The following is a 16,852-nucleotide window of genomic DNA, read 5'->3' as shown; positions in this document are numbered from 1 at the left end:
CCAGCCTAGTCACACATTTGTGCAGAACTCCTCTTCTCAACATATGCCTGAACTCAGTGATACATACTTATTACCCTAGCTGAGATGGAAATCCTAGCCTAGAATTGGTGCATTGTACCCAGGTTTACAGTCGGGCAGGAAAAAAGACCCTGGGTAGGGCAACTAACATTCATTTGTTTTACAGATCACCTGAACCCATACAGAAATCCCAAGTCAGCTCTCTTCTATACATGTAGGTCAAGGCCAGGCTACAGAAGCCAAGATGGTCCTTATAGATTACTACTGGTCATAGGTATTTTCATATGCAAGTATAAGTGACAGTGCACATACAGGGTAAAAATCTGTGCAATTAATGTGCACCTGTATTTCTCCTCTTGTCCTGAGGAAATGTGGCATTTACTATCAGAGAGAAACACTGGGCTGCAAAACTAAGTGGGCAGCAGCCAAATGCTTGCTGACAGTCAGAACTATCCCCCCCCGCCCCCCCGTAGCCCTCGAACTAGCTCTTGCCTGAATGAATGAGGCTCCACTGGGAAAAAAAATTTAAACAACTGTGGACAGCATCTTATATTTGTGTACTCAGTGGAAATCTGATGTATTTTTCCTGATAAGACATGGTTTCCTATCACACAGCTGGGTCCGTTTGCTCCTTTCCCTCCTGGCTTTGCTGCTGGCTGATTCACATTTTGCTGAAGCATAATTTCAAAGGATGTAAAGTTAAGATTGCTATAGCCAGTCACACTAATTGTTTTCCTGTAGACTGCAGCGCCGGTCCTAAATGACTCCTGCTTCGGTGCTCAGGGCTGACGGAAGACCATCAGATCTCCAGCTTTCTCTTGACCACACCCCCCAATTTAAGGGGGCAGCTCTATTAGGAGCATTATGGTCTTCGCATCCTCTTTAGTCACTCCCTAAGCAGAGAATTCCGCAGGTAGTTGGGGCAGAGAAGGCAGAACTTCAGGGGCGTTCACTGGTTAGCTAAACTCCATCCTGCCTCTCCCTCCAAGCAGCAAAGGGTAAGGTGAGTTTCTACTTAAAATTTTTTCATTTCCTTTTTCTTTTTTCCTATTGTCATTTTATTTTTCCCTCCATTCTGTGAATCAGGGGTATATTAGTGGAAACTTTCAGGATACCAGCAGGTTTCTCTTCTTCATTTTGCATCTTCTTCTGTGTATCCATTCAATTGTTTAATTCCAGTTTTCGAAGAAAAAAACAATCTTACCTGAGCTTGTTATAGACTTAGGTCTTATTCTGTGTCTTTCTCCCAAAGCAGAATTCTGTATGGTGTCCATATTCAACGTCTTGTCACTTACTGGGTTTTCCTGGCAGACTGGAGCACTTCCAAGGAAATAAAACTGTAATTCAACATAGGAATGTCTCCTCTATCCCAGCCTTTCACTCCTAGTGAAGCCAGTTACAGGTTGGAGTTTTGTAAGGCAAGCAGCTTTAGCACAGTCTTTCAGTCTCACAGTTCTTCAAGATCTACCAATCCCTTCCGCAGCTCTTGTCATCCCTGTGAATGGGTGGGTGAGGGGTGGGGGGGTGTCTCTCAGTCTTGAGTTGCTACTAGGATGTATATGGGGGAGGGGAATGGAAGTTTCTTTCCATTCCTTGAGAGTATCCAGCAATTCCATCTTGTCCGGGTGCTTCTCAACTACTGTTTAAAATGTCGCGATGACTGATTTTTAAAGTAGCATTTTCCACCGGGTGGTTCACGCTTGTAATTCTAACTTCTTAGGAAGCTGAGGATTGAGGTTCAGAGGCAGCCCAGGCAGAAAAAAATCCATGAGATTTCCAAAAAAATAGCTAAAGTGAAGGTGTGGCTCAAGTGGTAGAATACCAGCCTTGGGAAAAAAAAAAAAAAAGCTAAGGGACACAAGGATGGGGGGAGCATTTTTTGTGGGTGAGCTGTCACAAAAAGCTATTCAGAGATTGAGATAGGATTTGGGGGAAGGGTTGTAAGTTTTCCTTATTACTTTTCTTTTCCTCTCTTTTTCTAAAATTGTCCAGGCCATTTTTCACCTCTCTCCTCTCTCTCTCTCTCTCTCTCTCTCTCTCTCTCTCTCTCTCTCTCTCTCTCTCTCTCTCTCTCTCTCTCTCTCTCTCTCTCTCTCTCTCTCTCTCTCTCTCTGAGCAAAATGGTAGTTGTTAAACAACAGAAAGTATGGATCTTAAACAGATAACCCAGGCAGTTCTATTTTGATTTGTAAAATGACCATCACTTTAATTCTTTCATCAGTGGCGATCTGGATTGTTTCACCTCCTTTTTATCTCAGGAGAAACCCCCTGTGCCCAGTCTGCAGTGCTGGGTGGCAGCCACCCTTGGGGCCATAGTTGCTTACCTGGTGGTTTCTGAATGGAGAGAAGAGAGAGCTTGCCTTTGCAAAGTGCTTTGAAGATGAAAAGGTCTTTTCATGTGTTGGGGGGTATTGTAGTTATTAATATTAATATTTGAAGAAGCATGCTGCTTCTAATTGTAAATCAACAACTTCCATCCTTGCCAACTCAGGACTGAAATAACAAACAATTCAGGCTGCCACACAAGCCTTTTCCGTTTTGGTTCCGCTGCTGGGGATGTAGGAAGCTCAGATTGATTACAAGAGCAGGCCTCACTGCCTTACCGGCTCCTTACACCCAGGTGTTTGTTGCTAGAAGTACAAGAAGGCCTCTCAGCAGAGTCAGGGGGAGACTGGGTGGAGGGGGATCCTTCAACTCCTGGCTGCTTTCCCTAACCTTGAAGAATCGACTGAGAGCCTGGATCTGGTACAACTGCTTGTTCCAGGTAATGGTGGAGTTCAGAGGCCACAGCAGGGTCAGAGCTGAACTTTCAAGCTCTGTCTTGGAAATCAGGAAAGTGGAAGGTCCTTGAGTTGTATTAAAGATGTCACAATGTGACATCAATCAAGATGCCTTGTACTTACAGACTGATATGTTGAACTGAAACCTTTAAGGTATTTTTTTTTAAAGTTTAACCTTAGAATCCAGGACAGGTGATTGAACGTGATGTGCTTTGATTTCCTCCAACTCTGGAATGTGAATGGTTATTGGAAACCACTTAGTGCATGGAGATGAGAGATTAGAAGTAAATGGAATAGAGCTTTGGAAAAAAAAATATAAGAGCCAGTAGATCCAGGGTAGGGTAGCGTGAAGTAATACTGCAGGAAAGTGGGTGTGTGGGTGGAGGTCCCCAGAGGAGGGCGAGGCAGGGGTGAACAAATGCCAGGGAGACAGAACTTGGCCCAGATTTCTCTATGATTACACACAGAGATTCAATGTTCTGATGGAAAAAATTCGCACCCTCAACTCACATTCTGCTGTGCCTCAAAGTTTTATGTGTTGTTGGAGAAATAATTGTTTCAAATGATCCTTTCAAATTTCCCAATTGTTCCTACCAAAAAGCAGAAGAAATAGATGTATTCTAGAAGCTGAAGCATCCTCTCTCCCCTTTTTTCCCTTCCCTCTTCTCTTTCTTTTTCTTCCTCCTCCTTTCTTTTTTCTCTTTCCTCTCCTCTCCTTTCCTTTTTTCTCCCTCCTCTCTGCTCTTCTGTCCCCTTGTCCTCCTCCTCCTCTTCCTCCTCCTCCTCCTTCTCCCCGCTCGCCTTCTTTCCACCCTTTCTTCTTCTCCTTATTTTGTCTTTTATTTCTTCATGGAAATTAAAAATTAGATTGAGTGAAATTAATGTGATAGGCAACAATTTAGTGGCATTTGAGGAAACTTGCATATGATAACAGTTCTTACCATGACAGCATAGTTCTTTTTGTTTGTTGGTTGCTTCATCATTTCTACTGAAAATGTAGTAGTTTCACAAGCACTCACTCTTTGAATCTAGCTGATTTCCTGGGTATCTTTTCTGGTTTCCTTCATCTTGCCTGAGAAAGGAGCCCTGTTACTTGTTTGTTTGTTTGTTTTCTTTTTTTCTTTCCCTTTTTCCCTCTCCTACTCCCCTCTTTCCCCCCTCCTTTCCCTTCCTTTTCTTTCCCTACCCTTTACTTCCTTTTCCTTTCCTTTCCATTCCTTTCCTTTCCTTCTCTCTCTTCTCTCTCTTCTGTCTCTCTCTCCTGTCTGTCTCTCTCTCCTGTCTGTCTCTGTTTCTGTCTTTGTCTGTCTCTGTCTCTGTCTGTCTCTCTCTGTGTCTCTCTCTCTGTCTCTCTGTCTGTCTCTGTCTCTGTCTCTTTCTCTCTCTGTCTCTCTTTCTTTTTCCACAAGCTCTTACTACATTGGCCAGGTTAGCCTGAACTTCTAGGTGCAAGGACTCCTGGATGGGACTGTAGGCTGGTACCTAAATCTGACAGACCAGATGCCTTGTAGATAGGAGCTGTCATCTGGTTCCTGGCTAGAGAGGTCCAGAAAGGACCTGAGCTGTGCAATTCAAACCTTCCAAGTTTGCCTTCCACCTTTTCAGACTTGTGCTCAGCCTTGGCCCTGATGATGTCTTCTTGTTGGTCATGGGGTGGTCACTGCTCCCTAAACACCCATTTTGCTACACATATTCAGAAATGTAATCAAATGAGCCCAGCTGCCTACTTACTCTCTAAGTTCCTGTGACCTGCAGCTTCCGGGTTATGTGCTCAGGTCCAGACCCAGACCTAGACCTCCTTCCTAAGATTGTAACAGGATCCTTGGGTGATTACCATGCATGTGATGGTTTGGGTGGGTGTTGCCTTAAAATGAAAAGAGAGAACAAAAAAATGTAGAAAACCCAAACAAACAAAAACTTCTGGAACATTTTCTGGAGCGGATTACTACTTCATTATATACATAGCTAGTTACAAAGATTGACATTTAGGATGGTAAGGGAAAAACAAAGGAGGAGACAACAATGCTTGATAAGAAATGTACTCATTACCTTGCTCATGTAACTGTAAGCCCTCTGTACAGTATTTCCACTATAAAAAAACTTATAAAAAAAAGATTGACATTTATACCAAAAAAGAACATTGGTTTAACTCAGGCCTGGCGCTTCCATAGTTCTCCATAAGTTCTAAGCAGTCTCCCAAAGACTTCCTTGGGAGCTGTAAGAAAAGTGCTTACTTCTTGGTTTTCTGTTTAACAATGGTACAAACTGAGTCACATTCAATAGAAATTATGGTTCTTTTCTCTTGCAAAATTCCTGACTAAGGCTACTCAACCTAGGGTTATGAAAGGAAATCCTAATATTACTCCTTAGGGAATGGCATGGAGTGATGGGGGGGTGGGAGGGGGAGGGGAGAAGATGAGGATTTAGGCTCTATGGGATCTAGTTCTAATTCATAAATAAAACTACTAATTCAAGAATATAAAAAATGAAAGTAAATAAAACCCATCCTTTCTATGACCTAGTAAATGTTGACAAGCTGACAGGCACCAGAAAGAAAATAAAAATGATAACTATTATTAATGGATCTTTTTTTTCCCATGTATGAAGAACTTGTTGAATCCTATTTATTTTGTGCAATCATCCTGAAGGACTGATTATTACCATCTCCTTTCTGGAGTAAAGTTAGTTAAAATATGTGCCCATGACCTCATAATACATGTTCACACAGAGGCTAACATTTAACCTCACTCAGTTTAGTCAAATTAAAAAAAAAAGCTGATCTGATGAATCTCTTTCCAACTCCAAAATTCACTGAATTTACAAAGACCCCTCTTTACAACCAGCATGCCAACAAGCTGTTTAGCATTATACTGAGAAATTGGAACACTACAATTCAAGCAATAAAGCCAATAAAATTTCACCATGGAAATCACAATCAGATATAGTTCAAGAAGTTACTTGGTGAGTTTGAAAGATCTATGTCAACTAGTGTCTTTTAATTCAATTCTATGAAAGGCATTAGTGAAACTACCCAGTCCTCTTTAATTCTTCTCTTAATCTCTCTATTGATGCTGTTTGCTTTATTGAGAGCTCCCTAAAAGCCAGAACTGAACTGACACTCTAGATTCAATCCTACATGGTCCACAGACTCTGGGTTGAAAACAAATTATTTAAAATTCTACACTCTTGAAGAATTTCTTTGGTATTCAGCACCAGGTAAGAAGTGGTGTTTTTGGTCTGATAGTCCTTCTCTGAGCTTGAATTGGCTAGGAATTTGTTCTGCCTGGACTGCTACCCAATTCACATCCATGATGGTTGTAAAGCAGAGTAGTTCATGTTATTCCTTTGGCTTCTTCGTGTGTGTGTGTGTGTGTGTGTGTGTGTGTGTGTGTGTGTATGCACACACCAGTACTGAGACTTGAACTCAGGGCCTTGTGCTCTTGTTTTAACTGTTTGAATCTGGCACTCTACCACTTGAGTCACAGCTCCACATCCTACCTTTTGCTGGTTAATTGGAGACAAGAGTCTCATGGTTTTGTCTGACTGAGCTGGCTGCAAACTGTGATTCTTAGATCTCAGCCTGCGGAGTACATAGGATTACAGGTATCAATCACTTGCACCTGGTGGTTTATTCTTTTTTTCTTTCTAGTTTCTTAGCAAAGAACAAAAAGGGGGGAGGAAGAGAAAAACCATTGTAATTTATTTCATTATTTACAAATCTCTAACATGTTCATGTCACTGGATCACATCCTAAGCCCAAGTGTCATTATTTGTTGAAGTTCATGATTAAACCCAGAGCTGAGGAATAGCATTTGGATGCAAGCTATAGCCACTTTTATTCTAAAACATTTTTAATCTCCCAGAAGCTGTTTCCACTCAAACAAATACTGACTAACTAGTAGATTGTGAGTTCTTGACTAGTTTCAGTTACTTGGTTTAGTAAGCATTGTCCTATTGAGATCCCCATTGAGAGTTGGCGAACTTTAATACCAAGGTGCCTTTCTTCTCGGTTTTGAGAATGCACTTAGCAGTATGATGGTGTGGAATTTTTTTTCTCATTCAGAAAGAAATACAAAAGTAAGCACTCCTTACTTAAAACTAACCCAGGTAAACCAAGAGACTCCATCTCCAATTAACCAGCAAACAGCTGGACTGGAAGCATAACTCGAGGTAAAACTTTAGCCTTCAGCAAGCAAGCAGAGTGAGCCCTAAATTCAAACTCCAAATACAAGTGAAAGTGAGAAGAATAAAGAAAAAGGAAAAGAAAGGGAGAGAAAGAGTGAGAGAGAAGGAAGAAAAGAAGGAAGGAAGAAGGGAAAGGAAGGAAGGAAGGAAGGAAGGAAGGAAAGAAGGAAGGAAGGAAAGAAGGGAGGGAGGGAGGGAAAGTGGAGGACACTGAATAGATGTAGTATATCAATTCATTTAGATAGAATGCCATCTTGTAGCTAACATTTAAGAAGCCTAACCCTCAGGGTTGCACATGGACATACTTCATAGGTGGCAATTTGTTTTGTCCCAAATATATCTACATCCCCAGGCTCTGACACTCCATACCATTGCTCTTTCCTTCATTTAGCCAGGGCTGTAATAGACTTAAACAAATGTGCATTGTACCTGTCCTAGGCACCACCTAAGAATACATGGCACCTTCTCTCAAAGAACTCATGACTCAGAAGCAGAAAAGGATGGGAAATATCATATCTTTGCTGCCTTGTTATAGACAATCCCAGAAGGAGTATCATTACTGACTTTTTAACTGCCTAGGAGCATGAGAGAAAATATCCAGAAAGAGGTGATAGTCTGAGTCTTTAGAAACACAGTTTTTGGGTATAGTTGGCCTGCTGTGTCCATAGCCTCAACCAACCACAAAACAAAAGTACTGAGAAACATTTCTATCAGGATTGAACATGTACAGACTTTTTTCTTTTCCTTGTCATGGCTTCTACACTACAGAAAAACATTATTTACATAGTATTGACATGGTATTAGAGATAAGAAATCAAGAGATATCTTAAAGTACACAGATAGGAAGTGTGAGTTGTATGCCAACACAAGGCTGTTTCATACAACAGACTTGAACATCCACAAGTTCCCCTAGGATGTATTTCAGAAAGAAAAAGTTCAAATCTGGTGCATTGAAGATTAATATGTGGCCTTGATACTATGAGTGTTGGTTTTTATTTGGCAGAGACACTGTTGTTTAGAATAAGCTGCTTTAAGTGGTGACCAGTCATTTGGAAGCCAAACTCTTTCTCTTCTGTAATCTTAAATCAAAAGGATGTCCTTTTCTTAAAAATCTAATGGATGACAATGCTAAATTGTTGACATTAGAAGAAATGTTCATTGCAAATCTTATCAAGTATTTTGTAGCTTTCCAAGAAGAAAAGATAAGGAAAGACAGAGATATATTCTGCTAGAGATTTATTGTACATTTGTACTCTTTATGCAGACTCCATACTCAGGGTCAGTTTTACCCATAATTCCAAGCCTGGGAAGTGAACCTGAAGACTAGAGGGCAAGTTCCATTGATCAAGATACATTATACTCAAAAACTTCTTTGTACAGTTACTTAAAGATGAAAACAAAACAAACACACTCTACAATGTCAGCTGGGTGTGGCCTACCATTGTAGTCCTCTCAATTGAGACCACATGGTCTCTAGTAACATGGGCCTGGTTGCAGTTTCAGGATGGCTTGGGCTGTAATAGACCTAAACATAATTTAAAAAATAAATAAAATGACAATAGCAATAGTTAATTACAATGCCTTTTTCAGTGGCAATAGAATTCTAGCTTGTGTATTATGAGATACAATTTGTTAATACATATTAAAATATGGCGTTTATATATTTTTTGTGTCCACAAAACTCACTTTACCACACTTATTGAGTGTGTAAAGTTTTGGGGGGAGTTTTATGATAGAGAGGAATTGAAGCCAAAGTAAGTACGCAGCAGTAAGATACTCACTGAGAAAAGTACAGGCATACATAGCAATAGAATCCCATATAGTCTTCCCCGTCACAAAATAGAGCTGTATTTATTGAAAACACCCACCTTATGATATCCAATATCAATGAAAAAAGTAGATAATAAGCTGGGTGCTGGGAGCTCATGCCTATAATCCTAGCTACTCCGGAGGCTGAGATCTGAGTTTCACAGATTGAAGCCAGCCTGAGCAAAAAAGTCTGAGAGACTTTTAACCACCAGAAAACTGGAAGTGGTGCTGTGGCTCAACATGGTAGATCACTAGCCTTGAGCAAAAAAGTTCAGGGACAGCGCCCAGGCCCTAGTTCAAGCCCCACAACTATCAAAAAAAAAAGTAGATAACAAAAGAGCTTATAAGGAATATCCCCAAAGTGAATTATGATCACTTTTACATATTACATTTGCATTTATGTAGAAGCACTTGAAATACTGAGAAGAATATTGAATGAAATATTAGTATAATCCTTGGGGATTTCAGTTGCTTTATGATGTCCATTTAAGCCTTCTATATTCTATGTTTTGAGATACAAAACATTGTTTTATCAATATCAATATATTGTTTTGGGTTTTGGGGTGTGTGTGTGTGTGTGTGTGTGTGTGTGTATGTGTGTAATGGGGCTTGAACTCAGAGTCTCTTGGTTCTTGCTTGGCTTTTTCCTTCAAGGCTGGGCCTTTACCACTTGAGCCACATCTTCATTTCCAGTCCAGCTTTTTACTGGTTAATTGGAGATAAGAATCTCTTAGGCCTTTCTTCCCTTGGTTGGTAGGTGCTCAGTCCTTAGATCACAGCTTCCTGAGTAGCTAACATGATAGACATGGGCTGCCCTTTTCCAGCTTAAAAGCAATTAATTTGAACAGATTTTTTTTTTTCAGCAGGATCTTGATACGTAGACTAGGCTGACCTCTAATTCTTGGTCCTCATGCCTTGGCCTCCTTAGCGATGAGATTACAGGCATATACCCCGCAGGGTACATAGGAGAAAAAATTTAAATTATAGTTTAAAGTCTTAACCTTTTCTTTAAGAACAGATACCCAAAATGAACATCCCTTAACTGATGCCACAGTTACAGGGATATACAGCAAAGCCAGCCAGAGTGGATGGGAACGGGGCCTGCCATGACTAAAACCTTGTCTCTTTGGGATTTCCTATTCTCCTGCTGTCTTGATCCCAATGTCCCTCTTGTTCCCTAACCTTCATTTCACTTTGTCCCTCAACTTGTCTTGGGAAGACTTGGGTAAAAGGAAGCTCTAGGCATACAGATCCCTACTGGGTTATAAGACTTGGGAAGAGTGGTCCATTGCATTGGGAAGGGTGGCATATGCTTTGTAAAGAACAGAGCCCTGCAGAGTCAAATAGAAAGAGATCGGTCTAGAAGGGTTATTACCCTTTTGTCCCCTTCATTTACTGATCATGTTTTGGTCTCTATATTCAAGCATAGTGAAGGTGGAGCCTAAGACTCAGAATCAGGGCTCAATTGGGCCAGTTCTTCCTCATGGAAAGAAAGACAACATTCATGAGTTAAAGGGTCTGTGTCAGTTTTCTAACTTAGGCTTGGTTAGTCAACAGTTATTATCTGGTTTAGACCCACCAACATTGCTCTAGATCAGAGATATGGTGTGAAAGGAATGAGCAAAATCTGCTCTAGAGCTTAAGTTCTACTAGGGTAGCACTAGGGGAGACAATAGATGGAGAATAGGGTGTGGCTTCTTGTTCAGGGCTGTGGGAAAAGATAAGGTGACCTTAAATAGCAAAGAAGGAAACCGTTTTCATGTACACATTGCTATGAAACAAACTCATTTTTTGCAGTGGTTTTTATCCAGACCTGTCACCTATTAATATTCTGTGATCTGAGAAATGAATGTCTTCACCTCTGACCTAGTTCATTTGTGTTTAGTCTTGTGAGACCAATTCATTCATTCATCCATCCAGTTATCCATCCAGTTATTCATCCATCCACAGATTTACACACAGTGAGTTCCGTTATGCAATGTGAAAAAGGAGGTGTGGCTACATTCATAAAAGTTCAGGATCTAGTGGGAGAGACAACTAGAAGCAGATGTGTACAGAACAGTGTGATAAGTACAAAATACACCACTGAAGAATTTAAGAAAGGAGCAGCTTTCCTTGGTCGGAGCAAAGGGTGGCTCCACAAGGGACAGGCAGGAGAAACTCAGCAATTGCTAAAATCTTGAAGAAGAGGGGTCCACTAGTTCAGAAGTGTGGTAAAGTAGAGGGTCATGGCTAACCTTCATACAACCTGAGAAGAGTAGTGAAGTTTTAGGGGAGAAAACGGGTCCCTCCAGAACTTGAGTTCCATGGTGAAGCCCAGAGAGGAAGGGCTGGGGGAAAGCTGCATGCTGGGTCCAGAGGTATGGGCTGGGGAGGTTGGAGTGTGGAAAGCTGAATGGGTGAGCTTGGCTGTTTCCTATTGGATCCACACACGTCATTGCTTGAGCAACGCTCCGGTTCCATTGAAGGAGAGAAAAAAAAATGAACTTGGCTCATCATGAGCCTCTGTTATCAAGTACTCAGTTCATTTCTGCACCCAGACAGGTCTCACAGCTGCTTCCTGGCTGGGGAGTACATCTTGAAAATCTCACAGTTGTTTTCTATTTGGGTAATGCGCATGTGCAATGCCAAGACAAAATGTTCAAGTCCAGCTGATGTTCAAGCAGTGGTTATGTGGGAGGGAATTCTGTTTGGCCAAAGAGACAAGGAAGGGGTGGGTGGAACCTCCCCGCTTTCCCTCCCCTTTGGCACACACACACACACACACACACACACACACACACACCCCAAAACAACCCCCCAATATGCCTTCTGTATCTTCTGAAAGAGTTCAGAGCACTTGCAGCTGTTCAGTGTCACAATCTACAAGTTGAGGGGAAGAGGGTGGGGGGCGGGGGAAGAAGACAGGTTCTTTTTTTCTTTCTCCAAAAAAAATTAAAGTAGCAATCCATTTCTGTCCCAGCTTTATTTCCTGAGATGAGAGCCCTAGAGAGTCCTGGCAACTCCCTCTTTTCTGTTTCCTTCCCCGGGCAAAGGGCTTTTCCCCCCAGAGAAGCGTCATTCATGATTGGAGAATGTGGTCCAGCACACAGTGCACCAGATGTTCAGCCAGAGGTTCACCCCCCGCTGTCAATGGAACAGAAAACATGTTTCTACCCAACCTTCCCCTACCGCCCCCCCCCCACAAGTCTGTTGCTTGGAGGGAGAGTGTTGTCTGGCAGGCAGACAGAAACCCTTGGTGTCTTTGAGCTGGGCTGCAAGGAGGTCTGTTATTGCCAATTCCCAAAGTTCTTTCTTTTGCAATGTGTAAGTCAAAGAGGCATCCAGAAGGGCAAAGGTCCTTTGCTGCTTGTGGGAGTCTGGGATGATTCTCTGGGGACTCTGGTGGTCACACCTCCTCCCTCCCCCCCCCTCCCGCCCCTCTCTCTCTCTCTGTAATCTTCCATGATTTCCCATTCCTTGCACTGGGCAGAACTGTCTGCTGCTTCTGCTTTCCATATTCCTGGCAAATTATTCATCACATCATGTTACTTACATGAGAGTCTCTCTTCTTCATGGTCTTTCTCAGGTTTACTACCCTAAGTCTGGTAGAAGGCCACAAGGTCAGGAGACTTTGCTTGTTTACTAGTGTGTCTCCAAGGTCCCAAATAGTACCTCAGCACATAGTAGGTACACAGTAAATTTTTGTGTGTGTTGGAACTGGGGCTTGAATTTATCTGACAGTGAACTAGCTAGGCTCCACTCGACTATTATCCTAGTGACTCAGGAGGCAGAACTCCAGACAATCACAGTTCAAAGCTAGCTCAGGCAGAAAAGCCTGAGAGACTTCACCTCCAATTAACTAGCAAAAAAGCAGGACTGGAGGTATGGGTCAAGTGATAGAATACTAGCTGTAAAATAACAAGGCTAATGAGGGCACAGGCCCTGAGGTTGGGTGGGGGGTGGGGAATGTGTGAATTAATTTACTCCAGAGATCAGTTAGGTTTGAGATACAAAGGATTTCTTTCTGAAAGGCAGCTAGCTGAAAATCAGTCCTTCTAGGACATTCTCGAGCATTCTCATGGGGAATTATTTAGCAGTTCTCCTCTTGCTTTTGGGATGAATGTGGTTGGTCCATTATGCAAGGACTCTATCTGTCTTTGGAGGTACTATTTATTTTGGTTGGTCATGGGGCTTGAACTCAGGGCCTGGGTACTGTCCCCAAGATCCTTTTGTTCAAGGCTAGCGCTCTACCACTTTGAGCCACACTTTCCTGCCCAGGATGGCTTTGAACCAGGACCCTCAAATCTCAGTTTCCTGAGCATGATCTCAGGTGTGAGTCACCAGAATCCAGCTTTGTTTTTGATATGCTTCACTGGGGTGGGTGGCTTTTTTTATTCTCTCTAATGCTTTCTCTATTTATCCCTTTATCAATTAATTTACAGCTCAATTATATGTATTAAATCCTTATTATGTACCAGTTTTGATTGGGAGTGGGGGGAGAAGCAAGAGAGGGAAGGAAATCTGTTTTCTCTTTCTCTTTTTTGTTTTTTCCTTTTTGATGGCACTGGGGATTGATCTACTCAAGGCCTTACTCCTGCTAAGCAGGTGCTTTAGCATTTGAGCTACACCTTCAAATCCCTTTTGGCTTTTTTTTTTTCAGTCAGCTATAGTACTTGAACTCAGGGCCTAGACACTGTCCCTGAGCTTTTTGGTTCAAGGTTAGCACTCTACCAGTTTGAGCCACAGTTCCACTTCTGGTTTTCCGGTGGTTAGTTGTAGGTCAGAGTCTCAAGGACTTTCCTACTGGGGATGATTTTTTGAACTGCTACCCTCAGATCTTAGCCTTCTGAGTAACTAGGATTGTAAGCATAAGCCACCAACACCAGACTTCCTTTTGACATTTCGTTTTTGAGGTCAAAGCAGGCTTGGTCTGTGCTTTCTGCATGTGTTCCCCATGTTGCTGGGGATAGCAGGCTTTTGATCCCTACCCAGTACAGGTGGAGTCTTGTGGGGTTTTAGATGAGGGGCAGGCTTAGGTTGGCCTCTAATTATGATCACCCAATCTCTACCCCCTAGGTAGCTAGAAATCACACGCTTTGAGCCACCTCACCCAACTAGGGCTCTAGAACTTATTTTAAAAGATTCATAAAACTCTGGTCTCTGCCTAGATTCCTTTACCCTTTGTAGACCCTCTCACCCCATATTGTCTGATGTCCACACAGCCAGGCTACCAGGCTGTCCAAAGTCTGGCTCTATGTGGGGTCTCTCTGACTCTATCTCTCTCAATCTCAGTCTCCTCATAGAGACGTGAATCAAATGACTCCTAGGGAGACTCCTAGGTCTAAGGGTCACAGACACTTTGGTGGAGGTGGGGGTTGAGATGGTTCAGATTCCCACCACCATGGGCAGTGAGAGGCTCAGCCAATACTTTTTTCCACACAGGTGCTAAGAGCAGAATGAGCTACACCGTGGATTCTGCCATGGGGAGCCCTGTGCCTTACTCAGCACCTCGTCCTGCGATGGCGGTGAGTGGTGGTCCCTTCCTTGACTCTGCCCTTCCCCCCCCCCATCTCTTTGCTCCCTTCTGCATCTCTTCCATGACCAAGGATACACAGAGAGTAATAGCCAGGAATCAGAATACCACCAACACTGGGGCCATTTTCAGTCTTTTGTGACATTATTACTCTTCTATTCAGTATTAATACAGAAATCCCTACATCTGCTAAGGAAGTTTGGTTTGTACCTGTGGCTCCCAGTGGGAAGCCCAGTGATTTTTCACAGTTCAGATCATTTGGTGTCAGTTTTCCACATGTACCTTAGACATATTTATTAGTATGATTTAACTTAGACATGAGAGATAAATAATACAAGTTTTCTTTGTGTGTGTACGTGTTGGTACTGAAGCTTAAGCCAAAGGCTTTGCGCTTTTGCTTAGTTCTTAACATTCACAACTGGCCCCCTAACATTTGAGCTACATATCCACTCCCCCCTTTTTGCTAGTTAATAGGAGATGAGTCTCAAAGATCTCCTGCCCAGACTGGCTTCGAACCATGATCCTCAGATCTAACCCTCTTGAGTAGCTAGGATTACAGACATAAACCATGGGCATCCAGTACGAGTTTTCTAATCAGAGGATTTGAAACTGAAAAAAGAGGAAATGTAAAAATAAGTTTATGTCGGGCACCTGTAATCCTAGCTACTCAGGAGGCTGAGATTTGAAGATTGCAGTTCAAAGCCAGCCCTGGCAGGAAAGTCCATAAGACTGTTATCTCCAATAAACGACTCAGAAAACCGGAAGTGGCGCTGTGGCTCAAATGGTAGAGCTGAGGGACAATGCCCAAGCCCAGAGTTCAAGCCACACAGCCAACAAAAATAAAAAGAAAAAAAGAAAGAAAAAAAAGGTTACATGAAAAATGTCATCAATCTTTGGTTAAGGAAGGCCAAAGGAACTTAAAAAGATAGAACTTGATAAACTTTTTTCCTGCCTTAAAGAAGACCCCTCTCAAAGCTATATGGTGATGACTAGACTTGCTTAAAAATTGCTATGGGACAGCTGGGTGCAGGTGGCTCGTGCCTGTAATTCTAGATAATCAGGAGGCTGGGATCTGGAGGATAAAGACTCAAAGCCAGTCTAGGCAATAAAATCCTAGAGACTCCATCATCAAAACAACCAGCACAAAGCAGAGCTGGAGGCATGACTCGGGTGGTAGAGGGCCACCTGAACAAGCACAAGGCTTTGAGTTCAAACTCTGGTATTGGCAAAGTTAAAAAAAAAAGCCACTTTACAGGAGAGATTCCAGAATGGATCAATTTCCATGTTAAATGAAACTTTAATGTTTCCAGCTGTGTGGTTAGCTACTTCCTCTAAATTCTGTATGTGTTTCTGCAAATGTAGTTGTCAAAAAAGTGTTGAATATGTAAACTTAGTCTGGAAATGGGTAGATAAGTTCATTGTTAACTCTGCCCAAATAGGCATCAATCCATCAGAGCTGTTTAACTAGTCTCTGCCTGTGTCTTACCTGAGATCCTGTGGAATTTTTAACACTGGAACTTTAAGTTAGCCATAATTTCTCATTCTAATTGCATATGAAAAGATCTGAATACTTTGAGACTCTTTCCTGTCATGTTGAAAAGTAATTGCTCAAAAGCTGTAGCATAGTCATAGGAGAAGCTTATGTTAGGGAACCTTAGTGCATCTTTCTCCCTGGGCTTCTCTGAAATACATTTTTCTTCTTTTCAAAAATGATTTCTGAGCCAGGCACTGGTGGCTCAAGCCTTTAATCCTAGCTACTCAGGAGGCTGAGATCTGAGGATCGAGGTTCAAAGCCAGCCCAGGCAGGAAAGTCCGTGAGACTCTTATCTCTAATAAACCACTCAGAAAACCGGCTCTGTGGCTCAAGTGGTAGAGCGCTAGCCTTGAGCTGAAGAGCTGATAGATAGCGCCCATGCCCAGAGTTCAAGCCCCAGGATCGACAAAAAAAGAAAAAAAATTTCTGTTTTTATGCAATTACCATTCACTATTTCCTCAAATTGAAAGCAGAAAAAGGTTTATACCACAATTTATATCAGAAGTATGTTAAAAATAAAAAGAAATTCAAGACAAGAAATCAATTAGACTAGGCATAGTGGTTCATGTCTATAATCCTGACTACTGAAGAAGCAGAGATCAGGAGGATCACAGTTTGAGTTAGTACGACTCTATCTGAACCAGTGAGTTAAGCATAGTAGTTGATATATGCAATCTTAACTACTTCGGAGATTAAAGTCCATGATGGATCGGGACAAAAATGTGAGATCCTATCTGAAAAATAACTAGAAGCAAAAAGGACTGGAGATGTAGCTTCAGTGACTGAACACTAGCCTGAGGTACTGAGTTCAAACACGGGTACTACAAAAAGGAAAACAAAAGAGTCACTTTGGACTTGTTTACTAAAAACTACCCAGGAACTCAGAGTTCAAAGTCATGGTCAGGGCTGGAAAAGTTACTAGGGACTTATCCCTGCTTCTGAGAGGTCATCACCTAAAGTCAACAAAATTACACTCCACTTTTCTTCAAGATAATATTGTAGAGCTTTGTT

The 16,852-nt window shown here is 42.0% G+C and overlaps 1 protein-coding gene across 2 annotated transcripts in view; it reads left to right on the top strand.

Moving 5' to 3' along the window:
* Positions 1 to 958: 958 nt before the first annotated feature.
* The window catches only part of Ets1 (ETS proto-oncogene 1, transcription factor), a 147,326-nt gene continuing 131,432 nt past the window's right edge, over positions 959 to 16,852 (top strand). Inside the window, exons 1-2 of one of the 2 annotated variants that reach the window (XM_070038313.1) lie at positions 959 to 1,021; positions 14,217 to 14,299. In XM_070038313.1, coding sequence (XP_069894414.1) covers positions 14,231 to 14,299 — 69 coding nt within the window. In that variant the 5' untranslated portion in view covers positions 959 to 1,021; positions 14,217 to 14,230. The remainder of the gene's footprint in view (positions 1,022 to 14,216; positions 14,300 to 16,852) is intronic. The other variant, XM_070038311.1, reaches the window with a different exon arrangement.

The sequence above is a fragment of the Dipodomys merriami genome, unplaced genomic scaffold (assembly GCF_024711535.1).
Source record: "Dipodomys merriami isolate MVZ:Mamm:240054 unplaced genomic scaffold, mDipMer1.0.p SCAF_29, whole genome shotgun sequence".
NCBI lineage: Eukaryota > Metazoa > Chordata > Mammalia > Rodentia > Heteromyidae > Dipodomys > Dipodomys merriami.
The sequence above is the reverse complement of the archived record's forward strand: the minus strand, read 5'-3'. Positions and strand labels throughout refer to the sequence as shown.